This window comes from Pelophylax lessonae (assembly GCF_965119305.1).
Source record: "Pelophylax lessonae genome assembly, chromosome: 3".
Lineage (NCBI taxonomy): Eukaryota > Metazoa > Chordata > Amphibia > Anura > Ranidae > Pelophylax > Pelophylax lessonae.
The window spans coordinates 184,533,985-184,552,260 of record NC_138770.1 but is presented as its reverse complement, the minus strand read 5'-3'; the positions used below and the strand labels follow the sequence as shown (position 1 = coordinate 184,552,260).

Below are 18,276 nucleotides of genomic sequence, written 5' to 3'. Positions count from 1 at the left end.
GCAAATCCTCAAACAATCCATGTTAATTCCAGGTTGAGGCAACAACACTGAAAAATGCCAAGGGGGGTGATTACTTTTACAAGGCACTCTGTGTGTGTGTGTGTGTGTGTGTGTGTGTGTGTATATATATATACATATATATATGTGTGTGTGTGTGTGTGTGTATATATAATATATATATATATATATATATATATATATATATATATATATATATATATATAGTGTGTGTGTGTATATATAATACACACATACACACACAAAATATATATAAATATATATAAAATGTGTATTATACAAGTGTAGTGTCACTTTAAATTAGATATAAAGGTTGTAAAGTTAAAGTACAATCAAATAAAAGTGCAATGTCTACAGATACAGCCACCAAGTATCTGATAACAAATGGGAATCCTCTTAGAATTTCCATCATAAGTGAGTAGATAATCCCATGTCTTCCTTCACCAACATTCAAGCACACATCCCATGTCTTCCTTCACCAACATTCAAGCACACATCCCACTCACCAGAACTGGATGATTACACGCAGTCATACAAAGCAAACAAGCAATATCACTTTCTTTATCCTGTATACCAGGTGCAAAGTTCAGTAGCAGCAACCACCAATATCAAACGGACCCTCGTTGATCCAATTCATATGGGAATGTAAAAGCAAATGCCTCTTAGAGTCGGTTCACACTAATCCGACTAATCAGACTTCATCGCGGCTTGCAAACGACTTCTCATAATAGAAGTCAATGCAAGTCGCTCCGACTTCGCCAAAAAATAGTGCAGGAACCTTTTTCTAAGTGGGAGCGACTTGAGTCGCTCTGATTAGAACGGTTCCATTGCACAGCATTGGGAGCTACTTGTCAGGTGACCAAGTCGCCTGACAAGTCGGAGTAGTGTGAACCGGCACTAATAGTGCAGTATATCACAACTTTATTCTATATAGCGCATAACATTACACTTACAATGAGGACGATCGTGTAAGGTCTGTTAAAAAGCAGGGACTCCGGTATGCATACCACCTACGTTACAAACGATGGCGGAAGTGATGTGTCACGGGGTGGGCCTTGCGTGACAAGTCATTTCCGCCATTGGAGCAAAGCCATTCTAATTGTTTGCACCCCATTAAGTGCAACAGAACCATTATAATAGGAGAGACTTGAGACATTCCGACTTAGAAAAATTTTCCTGCACTAATTTTGATGTGACTTCGGCACGGCTTGCATTGACTTCTGTTAAAGAAGTCATGTGCAAGTCATGCTGGGATGTCTGCTTCAAAGTCACGGCAGTGTGAATTAGGCCTTACTGAAAGCAATGCAGTTTCTGTTTGGCTGATCTCTCAGCAGCTGTTAAGCAGGGAGACTTAATGAGTTGGAGTCAAAGGACTACCTTTATTGGCTAATCTATAAATCTCTATACTTTTTGCAGTAACCTATGGAAGCACAAGCCCATTCAGAGCACACTTACAGGATTAACAGCCTGTCAGTTTCGCTACTGATGTTTTAATGAAGCCTTGGCATTTTGCATGTTTGACAGTGCTCTTTCGCCATTCCCCTTTGGATTTTCACTTTTCCAAAAAAAATTCTTGAACTCTACTCAGTGGGAAAAGTTTGCAAAAAAAGTGGGCAATCCTGTGATTTATGCTGCGGTCTCTGTCCTAAACAAACCTTTCACTGTACCTATTGAAGATTTTCTGTCTTTTTAAAGATTTTATCTGAAAATTTGAGATGCTCTTTAAAGCTCTATTTAGCATGTTAAGCCCAGCAACCAGCTCTTGCTGCTATTTCTACTTGCAGCAACTACCTTCTGCTCTACTTTTCTGTGTAGATGTCCTGATATGTGTAATGAGCCAAATATCCAGAATGGCTCTAACCAAGTCATATGTGCAGAATCCTATGACTAAGGACTTTGCAGCAACTGCCTGTAAGAGCATATGCTTTTTTAAGAAAGATCTCTATACGATGAGGCATATGACCTATTTGTCAAAGGATTTACAGGTGGGAATATTTTACTTCCACAGAGGAAGGTGCGAAAGTTCCCTCATGAGCTCCTAGATCCTCAAAACTTAGAGCACCTCCATTCTCAGACCAGGCTTCAACTTTAAAGCCTAAGCTCAGCTCAGCCCTTCCCTTCGGCGCAAGGCTTGGCACACAAAGGCCACCAAGCCCTGAACAATGAAGGGATGTCTTGACTTCTAAGAGTGAGAGGACACCTGTTACTATTTGTGTATTTTTGGGTCACAGATGTCCCAGACGTGAGTTTATTCAGTGGTTTTAAAAGTGTGCAAGATAAGCATTCAGAACTCTACCACCTCACTGCTTTTTTTCTTTGTAATCAACCAAAAACTTCCCAAGGGCAGTCAGATTTTGCTAAAGGCTGTGAACCACCTCTTGTCTCCAGGGAGTTTTTACACCATTACTGCCACAAGATAGGATAATCTCAAACCTGTTTTGTGGTACCAAAATCAAGCGGAGGTGTTTGCCCTATCCTGCACTTAAAATCCCTTAACAAATTTTTCTACATTTCAAAATGTATGCGATCTGCAAGGTCAGTAATTACCACTTAGAGACCAGGGGAAAATATGGCATCCATGGACAACTAAGATGCCTATCTGCATGTTCCCATTGATCCCATCTCACAAGCTATTTCTAGGCTTTGCAGTGGCAAAAGACAACTTCCAGTATGTTGCTGTGCCCTTCAGCATGTTCACAAAGATCTTGGCACCCTTGATTGCCCTTCTCAGAACTCGGGGCATCCAGGTGACAGGCTAGAGGACCTCCTGAAAGATTCATTTTCATTACAACTCTCAGAAAATGTCCAAAAGACAATTCAGCTGTTTCAGGCTTTCGGCTGGGTGATCAACTTTGAAAAATCTGTTCTCCAGACTTCCCTGTCTAGATTCTCATCCTGGATACTTCTCAGGCAAAGGTGTTGCTTCTGCTGAAAAAAGTTATTTCTCTAAGAGATCGTGCTCAACAACTGAGATACAAAATAATTCCCGCAGTGAGATTTGCCATTAGAGTTATGGGTATAATGGTGGCCAGCTTTGAGGCAGTACCCTTTAGCCCAATTCCAATCAAGAATTTTCTAGCCTAACATTCTGTCAGCATGGAAAATGTAGGTTCTTTACTTCGGATCTATCAATTCTCCTATCCTCCCAAACAAGCAATTTGTTGTCCTGGTGGATCACCACTTTAACTCCACAGGTGGAAAATCTTTCCTTCCTTTCAGTTAGAATGTTCTTAAGACAGATGTACATTTGGTAGGCTGGGAAAGAGTCTTCCAATCCTTTACCATTCAGGGAAAACATGGTCAAGAGAAGAGGCCTAAATCTCCATCGATGTCCATCTCAATGAGGACATAGATCTGCCATCCTTGTGCCCTGCTCCTAAGCATCCTGGATGTTGTCAGAGCCTTTAATGTCCCTAAAAGCTACTGCTTCCATTAGACAGATTCCCTGTTTATTTCCTCAGTACCCTGCAGGGGGCACCCTGCTTTACAATCCACCATTGTACAGTGGATAAGGAATTTGACTATTGGAGCTTTTGCTTTAAAAAATGAATACCACTCCTGCGCGCTTGCATACCCACTCTACCAGATCTGTTGAGTATCCTTCAACTTTAGGCACCAAGCCTCTGTCACCCAACTCTGTAGGGCCACCACCTGGTCTTGTGTTCCTACTTTTTCAAGTGGTTGATTTCCAATCCTCTGTGAATGCAGCTTTCGCCCACAAGGTTCTAGCAGCAACACTATTAACCCAGGACTGTTACCCACAGTTGAGTTGCCTAGTTGTTGCCCAACCTTGAATTCATTGCTTGGAGGCATCCCGTGGCTTATAAATGTTTTCTGTGTCCTATACTGAACTCTAAGATATGGACTTTAGCGAAGTCCGTTAAGTCAAAATTCCTCAGTTTTAAGTGGTATTAGGGACAGTTCACACTGGCCCACATTCCTGCGCGATTTCTATGATTTTCAGCCTATTCGTTTGACTGGGCTGAAATCGAACTGGATCGTACCAAAGTAGTACATGCACTACTTTTCCAAAATTCACCATGCAAATGCACCAGATCATATAGTACTGTGGTACCATGCTATCCGCTACAGGCAAAGGCACTGTTTGCGCGATCTGTGTTTTGGGGCATTGTTGGGAATACACGGACACCTTCAGCAGATTGCATACACAGTGCTTTTTGAGCATGGTTCAGGGAAACGTGCAGGGAACGTGGGTTTCCTGCACTGCGTTCTAGTGTGAACCAGCCCTTAAACCCTAAAGCAAACATTGTTATTGCAGCTTACCATTTCTTAGGTGTGATGGCTACAATTCATTTTCTTTTTTAGCCTTTTTTTGATTTTCATCTGGTGATCCAGCCAGTTAGTCTGTTTCAAAAGAGCAAGCTTTCCAGCAGAATGTATCCGTTAGAGATGAGACAAACCATTTAACACTAGAAGACATGCTTACAATGATTGGCTTTTATTTAGTAATGAAAAACCTTTATCCCAAAAGGGAAAAAACTGTTTTCTGTAACAGCTTATAAACTATTAGCTTAAGTTTGGCTTCAATTTGTTAGAAGCGACACCTCCACCAGACTGACAATGCTGCTGTCCAAAGGTACCTCCTCTGCTCCTTCATCCAGAGTGGGGGCACTCTAATACAGGAAGCCTGTTTCTGGCCAGATTACCAGGTGAAAACGGGGGGGGGGGGGGGGGGAGCCTAAACGCACAAAAAAAACAAATAAAAGATGCAGCCTCCTCATGTAATGATTAGTGAGCTGCAATGTATAACCATTTTGGGCTTAATTCCACTTTATAGTATAAGAGCAAGTCACTTTCTTCTTTTCCTCTGAAATTGCATTGCTGGGTAAATCCTACACAAGGCTTTCTCAAGCAGTTGGTGATGCGGGAGCATCCAAAACCAAAGCATAGGTGAGAGGCTATAAAATTGGTATTAGCACTGTAACTTGCATGATCAACTATAGGTTCATAATTAAGCTACACACTGCAGTAATTACTCAGGATATATTGTATGATAGTGTAGTATACATATAAATATATAATCTAATGCTAAATGTGTTCACAAAATATCACGTTTTTCTTTTCTTCTTTTTTTTTTTTTTTTCTTTTTTTTTTTAATGTTTAACCCTTTCAGTGTTTTGATTTACAGGCTTCTCAGTTCTTAAATTCAGGAAATGTAAGGCACAGACTCCAGTTTTATATTGGAGATCACCCACTGCCTTACAACATGACTGTTTACCAAGCTGTGAGACAGTATAGCATTCAGACTGAAGATGAGAGGGAATCAACAGATGATGAAAGTAATCCATTAGGAAGAGCTGGCATCTGGACCAAGACACACACTATTTGGTATGTAATTTCGCAATGTGCAAATAACAAGACTGCTGGGCCTGAAATAAAGGGTAGACCAGTGTTTCTCAACTCCGGTCCTCAGGGCACACTAACAGGCCAGATTTTAAGTATTACCTTGGGGAGATGCAGACTAGAAAACTGCAGTCACTGAGTGGCAAATTATATCACCTGTGATGTTTGTTTTCTTGCAAACCTGGCCTGTTAGTGTGCCCTGAGGACTGGAGTTGAAAAACACTGGGGTAGACATTACTGTTGTAACAAAAAATCTGCCATTTTCTGTGCTCCGTAGAAAAAAATGTAGCCTTACATTTTGAATAGTTGATATGTAAATGTCTCTCTTCATCTACCATCTATTGCTTGCAGGTACAAACCAGTAAGGGAGGAGGAAGAGAGCACAAAAGACACCGTAGGGGGCAAAAGAGGTCGTGCCCAAACTGCACCAACCAAAACATCCCCTAGGAATTCAAAGAAACACGATGAATTGTGGCATGGTAATGTTAAGATTTAGTGAGACTTTGGGGGGCCGATTACACTTCTACAGTAAATTTGCCTAAATCTACAGATTAACTTTAATTTGTATTAAAGGGAACAAGGTAAAGCATGTTTTTTTTTCTGGAAGTGTTTTGTTCCTAAAGAACACCTGGGTTGCTTATCAATTTAAGCTATTTAAGCTTACTCTTTGTGTCCTTAAAATAGATATTAAAGGTAAAACTACTTTTTCATTTTGGATAAAGGAGAGTTATAACCCTGTCAGTTTTTTGCCATCTGTGTCCATTGGGGAATTTTTTTCCTTCACTTCCTGCAGGATAGCAAAATAGGAAGTGAGCGGAAATCCCTGGTTGCCACCAGAGCAATTGGAAGATTTCCCTCTTACTGTTCTGGTGCCGCCCAAAATTTGGGATTTTTTTTTTTCTTGTACTTTTAAGAAGGTAAACATGACAAGTAGGGTGAATTTCTCTAATGGGAGCATAGACAGCAGTAAAAACCTGACGGGTGTTCCAATCCCTCTCCAGTCTGTACAAAACTAGAAACAATGTTTTGCCTTTGTTCTGCTTTAATTCTGCTTACTTTACTTTAACTTTACTTTTTTTTTTTTTTTCTTTTCAGATGGAATTTGTCCAAAAGTGTCTAACCCGTTAGATAATTACCTCATACCTTCCCCTCCTGAAAATATCACCTTTGATGACCCATCCCTTGATGTAGTGATCCTTCTGCGTGTTCTATATGCCATTAGCCGATACTGGTATTATTTGTATGATGTAAGTTATGCATATTTATTTACGTGTGTGTGTGTGTGTGTGTATATGTATATGTGTGCGTGTGTGTATGTGTGCGTGTGTATATACATGTATGTGTGTGTGTGTGTGTGTGTATATATATATATATATATATGTATATATATATATATATATATATATATATATATATATATATATATATATATATATATATATATATAGTGTGTGTGTGTGTGTATGTATGTATGTATATATATATATATATATATATATATATATATATATATTATATTATACACTTTTTTTTTTATTTATTTATTTTTTTTTATTCTGCAATTAAAATCCTTGAAATTTACACTGTGGTCTTCCTTGTATTGGATTGCTTGTGTTAAGTCATCGGCAGAAATGTGTATTGGTTTTGTTACTTCTGTAAGAATACTGTATAGCAAATAGACCCTTTTAGCCAATTTATAGAAACAGACCCTTTTAGCCAATTTATAGAAACTGGAGAAATGTAACAAAAAGTAGACATGCCTTTTGCATCCAGTTAGATCTCCTGTATTTAATAAAATTAAAGTGAAACTATAGGCAAAACTTATTTCTTCAGTTTGGATAGCAGTGTTTTTCGTCGACAAACATTTTTCGGCAAAGTTTATTCAGCGGCATATTCCCAGTGACAAAAACTATGATGAAAATGACCGTCCATCTTCGTCAACTAAAGAAAATGGAGTGAAAATGTGAGGGAGGGGACGTAGGATGCATTACAATCGAACTAAACCCATTTGATTTTAGTTTAATAAAATAATTTTAGTCTGCTAAAGTGTACTGGAGATTTTAGTCAACTAAAGTGATTGTAGATGGTTAAAATACGACTAAAACTAAAATGGCTGTCAACTTAACAAGTCGTTGGAAATCAAAGAAAAGCTCTCCTGGGCTCTGAGCTTTTTTCAGCTTAATGAGGGCTCTGACGGGCACATCCATCCTGTAGGCGGCCCACAAGGCCTATTTTCCAGGGCAGTGTTTTTCTGAAGACTCATTTGAAGAGGCTGCCTCTCTAAGACCTCTTTGTTGGCCAAGCTGTGTTCTGCAGAACGTCACTTTGTCCCCCACCACAGTGGATCATCTTCACGCAGTAACCTCTTTTACATACCCTTCTTAAATCCCTTGCTATGAAAGGCATGCTAAATCTCTATTGTGGGCAAAGCAACATTTTTTATGAATCTTCTAACAAGCCCAACAGGAGGTTGGTGTCAAGACTTAAACCCCACCCCTTCCACTCCTTCCCTGACTTCCTTCTACAACCCAATGGTACACCTACACATAGTCCCCAGTCTATAGCCAAGGTCTTTGGTGATTCTTATAGTAAGCTCTTAAACTGTTTAACCCCCCTCGCCATTAACAAAGAGGCTTTTGATACATTCTTTGACATTCTTTGATATCCATTTGCCTAAAGTGTCCTCTTCTGGCTTGCGAAAACGTAATGCCTCCATAGCTGTGGAAGAACTTAATACTGTTGAGCATTTACCAGCTGTTTTTGAGCGACGGGGATAGTAAAAAGCACCCCCTGCTTTCCCCTGCTTCATCTGTCCCCCCAGAATCTGATCTGTCCACCGAGGGGTCTGCGGCCATGAACATGATTCCTCCACTCCTGTAGCCATGCATGGAAAGGCGCTGGTGGATGCACTAATTGTGTCTGTGTGTGAGACCTTGAAAATGGAGGACGCAGCTGAAGCTGTGGCGGAGGCACCGGTTCCCTTTGGCACTCACAAGCCGTCTAGAGCTTGTGTTTCAGTTTCCTTCCTATTTTGACAGATTTGTCACAAAAGAGTAGAGAGGTCCAAAACGTTCCTTTGGGGTCCCTAAGCGATTCGCAAAGAGGTACCCACATTTGAAGAGTCCCTCAAGAAGTGGACTGTCCCATGGTGGTGGATCCCCTGAGTTCCAGGTTTAATAAGGCAAGGCGATCATGATTCTGGTAGAAGAATCGCTGGCTTTTAAGGATCCAGCTGACAGAAAGGTGGAGTGTGTGGCCCGTAGTATGTTCACTGTGGCCGGCTCGGCACTCAGACCGGACTTCACCATTGCCCTGGTGTCACAAACTCTGACCAAGTGGACGAAGCTTTTATGCCGTGACCTGGAGGGTGAGCAGCTCCCCCCTGCCTTTGCAGAACTGGCGGACCAGTTGGTCCAGGGGCTTCAGTTTATCTGTGATGCCTCTTTGGATGTGGCTCCCCTGATTTTCTAGCTTGTCTGTTTTGGCAGTGGTCTTTATGCTTGTTTTGTGGCTCAAATGTTGGTCTGCGGACCAGACCTCTAAGAAAGCATTAACTGATCTTCCTTTTTCAAGGAGATGACCTCCTGGAGCTACCCTGAATGACACCATTAGGAGGTTCACAGGGGGGGGGGGAGCACCTTTTTATTCCGCAGGCTAGTAAGGGTAAGAAACCTCATCGCAGACGTGCCCATCCTTCTCGGTTCACGGGTTTTTTCATCCTTCGTTTGGCTGACCAGGGTTCAAAGCCTTTCAAGGCCTCTTCAGGAGGATCCAAGTGAACTTGGTCTGGCAAGTCCAAAGCGGGTTTCTCCAGACCCACAGACCAGGCTCCTTCTGCATGAAGGTGCGCCCTCACCCCTGCCTAGGGTGGGTGGAAGTCTCCGGACCCGTGGACCTCCTTGGTGCAAGACAAGCGGGTCCGCAAAGTAATATGGTCCTGCTACAAAATCTAGTTTCATTCTTACCCTCTGGAGAGGTTCTTTCCTTCCAATGTGCATCTGTCCCTGGAATGCAAGCCCTCTTCGGGGTGGTGCAAGACCTGTTACTTCAAGGGGTAATTGTTCCGGTTCCAACTCTGGAACGTTTTCAGGGGTTTTATTCAAACCTGTTCACGGTCCAGAAGAAAGAAGGCAAGGTGCATCAAATCTCAAGGCCCTGAACTGCTTTGTGCGGTTACAGAAGTTCAGAATAAAGTCTGTTCACACGGTGGTGGCATCCTTGCATCGGGATTTCTTGCCTCTATCAACATCAAGGACGCTTACTTACACATTCCAATATGTGTCTGTCAGCAATGCTTCCTCCCCTTTGCCATGGGAGAGAAGCAATATCAGTTTGTCACGTTACCTTTTGGTCTCGCCTCTGCTCCTTGTCTTCACAAAGGTGTTGGCCCCGGTGCTGGCGTTTTTTACGTCAGCAATGAATCGCAGCGCTGGGCTACCTGGACAACCTTTTCTTGCGAGCAGAGTCTCCTACTGCTCTGATGGACAACGCTAAACACACTCTGAGGGAGTTCGGCTGGCTTCTGAATTTTCCCAAGTCTGCTCTGGTTCCTTCCTCGATACTGGACTATGGCTCTTTTTCTGTTGTGCTTTTATCCTGCATAATTTGTACTCTTGAAAATCTTTCAATAAACCTGGTCCCCGCCAGGATTTCTAAATTTCTTCAATATTTCTCACTCTGTTTTCGAGGCTGTAATACACCAGGCACACGTGCGCATCTGGTGGGACTGCCCCATAGTACAAACATTCTCAACTGAAATGTTCAAGATCCTCTCAGCTCTATTTAAAAAGCCATTGGCACCTGACCCCACAAACCCTTGACAGTGACCCACTGACTATTCAAATTCCTTCTATTTATCACCAAAGCAGCCAAGCAGACCTTAGCAAAAGCCTGGAAATCTCTCTCTAAATATTTTGCCGATGGTTCATGCCAAAATTTGAAGCAGTTATCCTGGAAACATGGCAGACCGCTGTTCTGTCAGTAGTGAACACGGGAGTCCTGTGTTCCTCTTATTGTCTCTGTTCATGCAGCAAGCTCATCCCTCCCACAGTTGGCACCCCTAGCGTCACATTTAACCCTTTGACCGCCCCTGGTGTTAACCCCTTCCCTGCCAGTATCAGTACAGTAACTGTGCATATTTTTAGTACTGATTACTGTAGTAATGTCACTGGTCCCCCCAAAAAGTGTAAAAAATGTCAGTTGTGTCTGATCTGTCCGCCGCAATGTTGCAGTCCCACTAAAAATCACTGATCGCCGTCATTACGAATAAAAAAAATAAATAAAAATGACATCTATACCATAGTTTGTAGACGATATAACTTTTACACAAACCAGTCAATATACACTTATTGGGGTTTTTTTTTTTTTTTACCAATAATATGTAGCAGAATGCAAATTGGCCTAAAATGCAAAAAAAAAATTTTTTTTTTTTTTTTTGGGACGGGGGAGAATGTGAGAATTGTAAATTTTTTTGTTTATAGTGCAAAAAATAAAAATCGCAATAGGTGATCAAATACCACTAAAAGAAAGCTCTATTTGTGGGGAAAAAAAGGACATACATTTTATTAGGGTACAGCGTCGCATGACTGCGCAATTGTCAGTTAAAGTATCGCAGTGCTGTATTGCAAAAAATGGCCTGGTAATTAAGGAGGTAAATCCTACCGGTCCAAAAGTGGTTAAAGATAACTTAAGCAACCATTTTCTAAACCGAGCATGACTATGTGTAATTTACAGATTGCAAAAAGGAAAAAATGTGCCATTGTTGGCCAGTAAGTTGTTGCATCACCCATAAAACATAAATAAAAGAAGCTGAACATTTGGGAGACTCTGCACAAAAAAAGAGCAGTGTAGATGGGTGATTGGGACATTGTCATCCATTATGTAGCTACATAGTTTTAATAATGTATTTGTTTTAACTTTGCTTTCCAGAATACCCTTTGTAAAGAGATCATCCCCACAGCCGAGTTTATCAATAGTAAACTGACTGCAAAAGCAAACAGGCAGCTGCAGGATCCTCTGGTCATCATGACGGGAAACATTCCCACCTGGTTAACAGAACTGGGGAAAAGTTGGTAAGAAAACACCCTGCAGATTTTGTTTTCTGCTGCTTCAGACACCATCGCCACCTTACATGCTCTTCTTAATGGGATACTAGGAAGAGATCCAGTGACCTCGCATAATTATAAAAACACTTTTCTGGTAATGTAAGCAAAGATAATAGTGTTCCCCTTATTGCCTGCAAATGTCTAAGAAATTGTGTGGGGTCACATGCAGGCATTTTTTATTGGATAACCCCCTAAATTTAGCCCCCCATTAGGAGAGGCATAGCAAATTTATGGTAAAATCATCTGAATGATACTTCCTGAATACAGTATTTGCATTTAGCTGATTAGTTTGGCCATGTACGAGAAAATAGGTAAAGTGTGCCCCTTCTATAACAGGCCAAAGAATTTAAGGACATAAAGGATTGTTTTTTGTGGTTACTAAGGGGATGTTTGGTTATGATGGAGTTATTTATAGATTGTGGTGTGAAAGTGAGAGGCTGATAGGAGTGAGAGGACCTTTGCAGTGTTATGTGAGCTGCAGTTAGGGCAGCATTGGCTGTAATTGGGTGATGAATTCAGACTGGTGCAGGGATGTACGTCAGAGCTGGGGGAAAGGTAGCCGAGGATTGAATGTCAGCCTTGATAGGGAGGGAGGGGGTTGTGCTGGGAAAGGACTGCCTCCCTTCCCAGTCCACTCCTGGATATATGTGTGCGGGAAGTTTGGAGGAGAGATGTGTGGTCGTATGGAAGAGTTCAGGGTAGGGTTGGAGGTAGATGCGTGTTAGTAGTGAGTGGAAATAGAGATGTTGGGTCAGGGCAAGTAGTATGGGACAGTTTTGGAGTTGAACATATAACTGGGTGTTATAGCATGAAAGTGGCATGTTAAGCATGCATCTTTTTGGGAATTGGGATGGAAGTGACTGAGAAAGCAGCTGAGAGTCCAAAAAGAAAGCGCTACTGGAGGCAGTGGGACTTGGCTATTAAATTAGTGATTTGCATATTCTATTAAAACCAATGTTTCCATTTTGTACCACTGTTTTAGGTCAGTAGGCCTTACATTTTCATGTGTTAAACCAATGTTTTTACTGCATGACCTATAATTAAGAGTTAAAGAAAGCCAAGTGATCAAGTAAATTAACATTGTATGTTTTTATTTTTTAGTCCGTTTTTCTTTCCATTCGATACTCGGCAAATGTTGTTCTACGTGACTGCGTTTGACAGAGATCGAGCAATGCAGAGGCTGCTGGACACAAACCCTGAGATAAACCAATCCGATTCTCAGGACAGCAGAGTGGCCCCAAGACTGGACAGGAAAAAAGTAAGTTACACTTCAGGTTTTTTGGTTTTGGGTTGTGACCTCTTAACATCCTGGGGGCTGGGCAAAATCTCAAAGGGTTTGACTATGTCCTGAGTTCAACTAATACTTAAATATCTGATTTAAAAAATTGAGAGAAGTTCTTTACATAAGTCAAATGGGGTGTCTCACAGGACAATGCAGGTAATTCAGTGGCACTTCTAGCCGAAGTGATAGGCACAAGAAAGGCTATGGGATTACAAAGTCAAGGAAATGTTCCCAGTAGGTTCAAATGGGGACATTTGTAACACTGATTTAAATTCTATGTTTGGAGTGGAGCCGAACAGAAGAAACCACTTTTTCAACCGTTTGGATAAAAGTGAAAAATCTGTGAATTATTTGCAAGAGAATGTTGAAGAATGGACAGAACAGACTCCTGCACTTTGATGGTGCGAAGGGCCAATCGGTATTCTACCCCCCACCAAGAAAGCCAGAACCCAGCCCATCAAGTAGAGTGTTCAAGGTGAAGGATGGAGGCAGCCTTTGGATACTACCTACTGCAATGGTTATGTGAGCTTTTCTCCATGAAAGTCAGACGTGTTGCATTTTTTTTTTTTTTTTACAAAATCCTCTTAAAAGGATAATGTGATAAAACATTTGGGGTAAATAAATCCACTAAGAGTCGGTTCACACTAATCCGACTCAGTCACCCTGACTTCGGGAGACTAATAAAGTCGCCCGTGCAGCGCGACTTCAGCGCGGCTTGCAAAAACTTCTCATAATAGAAGTCAATGCAAGTCGCTCCGACTTAGAAAAAGGTTCCTGCACTATTTTTTTTTTTTTTTTGCAAAGTCGGAGCGACTTGAGTCGCTCTGATTAGAGCGGTTCCATTGCACAGCATTGGAAGCTAATTGTCAGGCGACTAAGTCGCCTGACAAGTCTGATCAGTGTGAACCGGCAGTAAAGGATGATGAAGAAATGCCTATGCAGAGTGTTTATAGGTGTAAAAGAAGCTACTAGTCCAGGCACAGTGGCAGAAAAGGGGACAGGTAAATCCTCTAACTTTAAAGTGGAACACACAGCATCAACTAAAAAGGGAATTTTCTTTGTTTTGGTGAAACCGCTGATTGAAATTAAGCTTGTCAGTTCTGCTCTAAGGAAAGGAGAACTCTGTGTCTGACAAGATGTTCTCTTTAGGATCCCCACAAAATCAAAAATATGGGGCAGCTCTGAATCACATTTTGCTGGGGAAGATGGCAGCGGGTGTTATACGCATTTGCAATAAGAGGGCGCTACAAGGCACACTAGCGGAGTAGTTATTCCTTGCATAACAGAAGAAAATATCTCAGAAATAACTGCAAACAGAGGCAGTTCTAACTGAGGTTTGTGAGAAGTGCAAAAGTCACAAAAATATCCTATTTGTGAACTTTTTTATTATTTTTTCTACAGGCATGGGCATTTTATACGTAATTCAATTGGTTTAGCTATTTATATACCATATCTTGCGAATACACCTGGAAATCACTGAAGTAGACACTGCTTCTTCAAGGATCACTTGTTTCTGGGTACTGCGCCAAGCTGCTGACTTCTGCTTACTGAACACAGGAGGTCGCCCACTTTTCACAGGCACCAGTCAGGGAATGTTTGGCATATTCTGAATGAAGGCAATGTGTTCTGGGATTGGACGAGGTGGAGAGGCAGGACGGTGACATCACACTATTTTGTGTGGATACCCTAGAATGTCAAGAGACAAATTTTTCAGTTTTCCATTTACATGCACAGAATCTTGTGGTTCGAAGCCTGGTTAGCTGAAGCTGCCTGTAAAAAGTGCCTTTTCAATGAATACATCTGAAGAGGCACTTGACCAGTTCATTAAAGATATATCACAGGAGGGAAGGTTTTACTTCCGCTGTTGAAGATCTCAAACCCCCCCCCCCCCCCCCCCCTTTCCTCAGGAGCAAAATGCAGAACTCCTATTTGCTCTACCCAGGTATCCGTCCAAATTGAACCCTTCCTTTTGCCACAAGGCTTGGGCCACAGAGCACCCCAAATCATCTTAAAGCCCTCTTCCTAATAAGAGACTCTTTACTCCTAAGAGTGGGAGGAAGTCTGTTTGCTTTTCTGAGTTACAGAAGATCCAGACCTTTTGGTTCAATCAGTGGTTTCAAGGGGGTTCAAAACCCTACCCCTGCAGTGCTTTCTTTCAAATCAACCAAAGCCCAACATGGGTATTTAGACCTAAAATCCCTCAACAAATACCTTCAAATTCCAAAACTTTGCATGGAATCCGCAAGGTTGGTAATTGGCATGTATTGCCCTTGTTTCATAGGCATCTCTTCATGTTTCCATTTAGCCACCTCATCTGTACTTTGTGTTTCAGTGGCATACAATCACTTAGGTTTTGTCTCACTGCCCTTTGAACGGTCATCTGCTCCCAAAGTATTCACAAAGGTCCTAGCACCTCTTCTTGCCCTTTCCCAATTTAGGACATTCAGATCACAGGTTATCTAGAAGACCACCTTTTCTAGCTGCCCGCAACTGTCCACACAACTACAAAAGATTTCCAAGCTCAAACTAACCAACCAGCCAGCGACCAACCAAATTGCCTGTCTAACAATATGCGTTAAGAACTGGGGTTTAGTCTGCACACATTTTCAAATTCATGCATAAGCTACAGGCCATGTCTAGGCACCCTGTTTTAGTTAGTCCTTAACTCTAACTACGAGAGTCTCCACCATGGGAGCAAATGCATTTTACTGGATAGGCAGAGGGCAGGTGAGCCTGGCAGGAACTAATCTCTCAAAGGCACAGGGGCACACTGAACACCCAGCACATAGCACTATGGCAGCAAAGATTTCATTGCGTTTTCTGGCTAATATAATCAAAATACATACGTGGCCCCACCATTAACTGTTTTTTGCAGCAAGGAAGGGTGACGTATGTCAAATACAAAGATTTCCAAGCTCAAACTGTCCACACAACACCAACCAGGACATCTCCTCAGCTTTGCTATTCTATAAGGTAGCCTTTCTTGTGGCCATCACTTCGGTAAGGTTTCGGAGTTATGAGCATTGTCATGTAGAAAACTCTATTTTATTTTATATAAAGACTAAGTTGTTTGAGACCAAGGACCCCTCATCTTTTTTTCTTTGTTGATATCTTTGCTTTTCACCTTAATGATTATATGTTACCTTCCCTTTGTCCCACACGGTTCGCTCCCAAGGCGTACCTACTGCATTACCTGAATGTGGTGAGGGTCTTTCAGTTTACCTTTTACCTGCGGCTTCTTTTAAGAAGACTTGCATTTTTGTTATTCCAGAAGGTCCTAAAAGATTCTGTGGCTTCCAGATCCACCATGTTGAAAAGGATTTCACAGGTTGTTTTGCAAACCTATTTTTTTCATCAAAGCCTAATTTTTAATGGTCAGTTAATGCCTGATGATGAATGCATCAGGCCTCTTTGGCTGGAAGATTCCAGGCTGCGACCTGGTCTTCTGTGCAAATTTTAAGCTTTACAGGGCAGATATCTCTGCAGACCCTAAAGTTGGTAGGTTCTGCAGGAAGCTATTTAATGGCATTCTTCTTGGACTGGTTCGCCTGTGTTTTGATATCCACACCTTGATTCTGACATTCTGGACATGGGTTGCTCGGTCACAAGCTGTGTCTCTCCAATAGATGAGACACATGGCTCCCTTCCCTCATATGCTATCATTCGGTGTAAAAATGTTTGCTATTGAGCAAATGTGAGGGGTGATAGCTTCTAGGAGGCTGGCCCTCCTTATTCTATGCACCTAGTGTCCATTTCTCCTATGTACAACAGTATTATTATTATTATTCAGGATTTCTATAGCGCCAGCAGTTTACGCAGCGCTTTACAATGTTAGAGGGAGACAATACAGTTATAATACAATAAAATACAAGAGGATTAAGAGGGCCCTGCTCAGAAGAGCTTACGATCTAATGGGGTGGGGCAGGTGGTACAAGAGATTGTAACAGTAGTGAATGAGCTGATGGAAGATTAGTTAGCGGTGTGATAGGCTTCCCTGAAGAGATGAGTTTTCAGGGATCGCCTGAAAGCAGCTAGAGTAGGAGATAGCCGTACAGGTTGAGGCAGAGCATTCCAGAGGATGGGAGAGGCCCTGGAGAAATCCTGGAGACGAGCATGGGAGGAGGAGGTCTTGAGAGGAGCGGAGAGGACGGTTTGGGTGATATTTGGAGACAAGATTGGTGATGTAGCTTTGGGCAGAGTTGTCAATGGGTTTGTATGTTATGGTTAGTATTTTGAATTTAATTCGCTGGGCAATCGGGAGCCAGTGTAGGGATTGGCAGAGAGGGGAGGCAGACACTGAGCGGTTGGTAAGGTGGATAAGCCTGGCAGCAGCATTCATGATGGAAGAGGGGATAGCCTATGTAGTGGTAGGCCTATGAGAAGGGAGTTGCAGTAGTCGAGTCGAGAAATAACAAGGGAGTGAATGAGTAGCTTGGTGGTTTCAGTTGTTAAAAAGGGGCGAATATTTGAGATGTTGCGGAGGTGAAGTCTGCAAGTTTTTGACAATGATTGGATTTGGGGCTGAAAGGACAGGTCAGAGTCTAGGATTACACCTAGTATTCTGGCATGAGGGGAGGGATTGATGGTTGCATAACTAGTTTTGATGGAAAAGTCACGGAGGGGGGCACGGGCGGGGGGGGGGAAATTACCAGCTCAGTTTTAGAGAGATTTAGTTTGAGGAAGTGGTGTGACATCCATGTTGATATGTCAGTAAGTAAGTTAGCAATGTGAGAGGAGACTGAATGAGTAAGGGGAGGAGTAGACCGATAGATTTGAGTGTCATCGGCGTAGAGATGGTATTGGAAACCGTGGGCGGTTATCAAGTGACCGAGGGAGGCAATGTAGATAGAGAAGAGGAGGGGTCCAAGAACAGGGCCTTGGGGAACCCCCACAGAAAGGGGCAATGGGGAGGAGGAGGTAGAGTTGTGGGTAACACTGAAGGAGCGCTGCGATAGGTAGGAGGAGAACCAAGATATAGCAGAATCTTGGAGGCCAAGGGAACAGAGTTTATTAAGAAGGAGCGGGTGGTCCACAGTGTCAAAGGCCGCAGAGAGGTCAAGTAGTAAGGGTATGGAGTAGTGGCCATTGGTTTTGGCAGTTAGTAGATCTTTGGTGAGTTTTAGTAAGGCAGTTTCTGTGGAGTGCTGTGAGCGAAAGCCAGACTGTAAGGGATCAAGAAGGTTATTTTCTCTGAAGTAGGAGCTGAGACGGTTGTAGACTAAGCGTTCTAGAAGTTTTGACGTGAATAGGAGCAGTGAGATGGGTCTTAAGTTGTTCAGGTTGGTTTTGTCCAGTGAGGGCTTTTTAAGTATGGGAGTGATCTGCGCATGTTTTAGAGGGGAGGGGAAGGTGCCACTAGAGAGGGAGAGATTAAAGATGTGAGTAAGGGAGCATAGGATAGAATAAGAGGGTGTCTGTAGTAGTTGAGGGAACAGGTGGTTAGGCGGGCATCTGAGAAAATGTTTTTAACATCTTCAGTAGTAGCCAGTTCAAAGGAGGAGAGTGTTG

At 42.3% G+C, this 18,276-nt stretch overlaps 1 protein-coding gene across 12 annotated transcripts in view; it reads left to right on the top strand.

The window, feature by feature from the left end:
* TRIP12 (thyroid hormone receptor interactor 12) overlaps window positions 1–18,276 on the top strand; it is a 288,722-nt gene that overhangs the window by 234,435 nt on the left and 36,011 nt on the right. For all 12 annotated transcript variants that reach the window (XM_082249184.1, XM_082249183.1, XM_082249179.1 and 9 more), the window contains 5 exons: window positions 5,168–5,367; window positions 5,734–5,861; window positions 6,478–6,629; window positions 11,311–11,453; window positions 12,588–12,744. In XM_082249184.1, coding sequence (XP_082105310.1) covers window positions 5,168–5,367; window positions 5,734–5,861; window positions 6,478–6,629; window positions 11,311–11,453; window positions 12,588–12,744 — 780 coding nt within the window. The remainder of the gene's footprint in view (window positions 1–5,167; window positions 5,368–5,733; window positions 5,862–6,477; window positions 6,630–11,310; window positions 11,454–12,587; window positions 12,745–18,276) is intronic.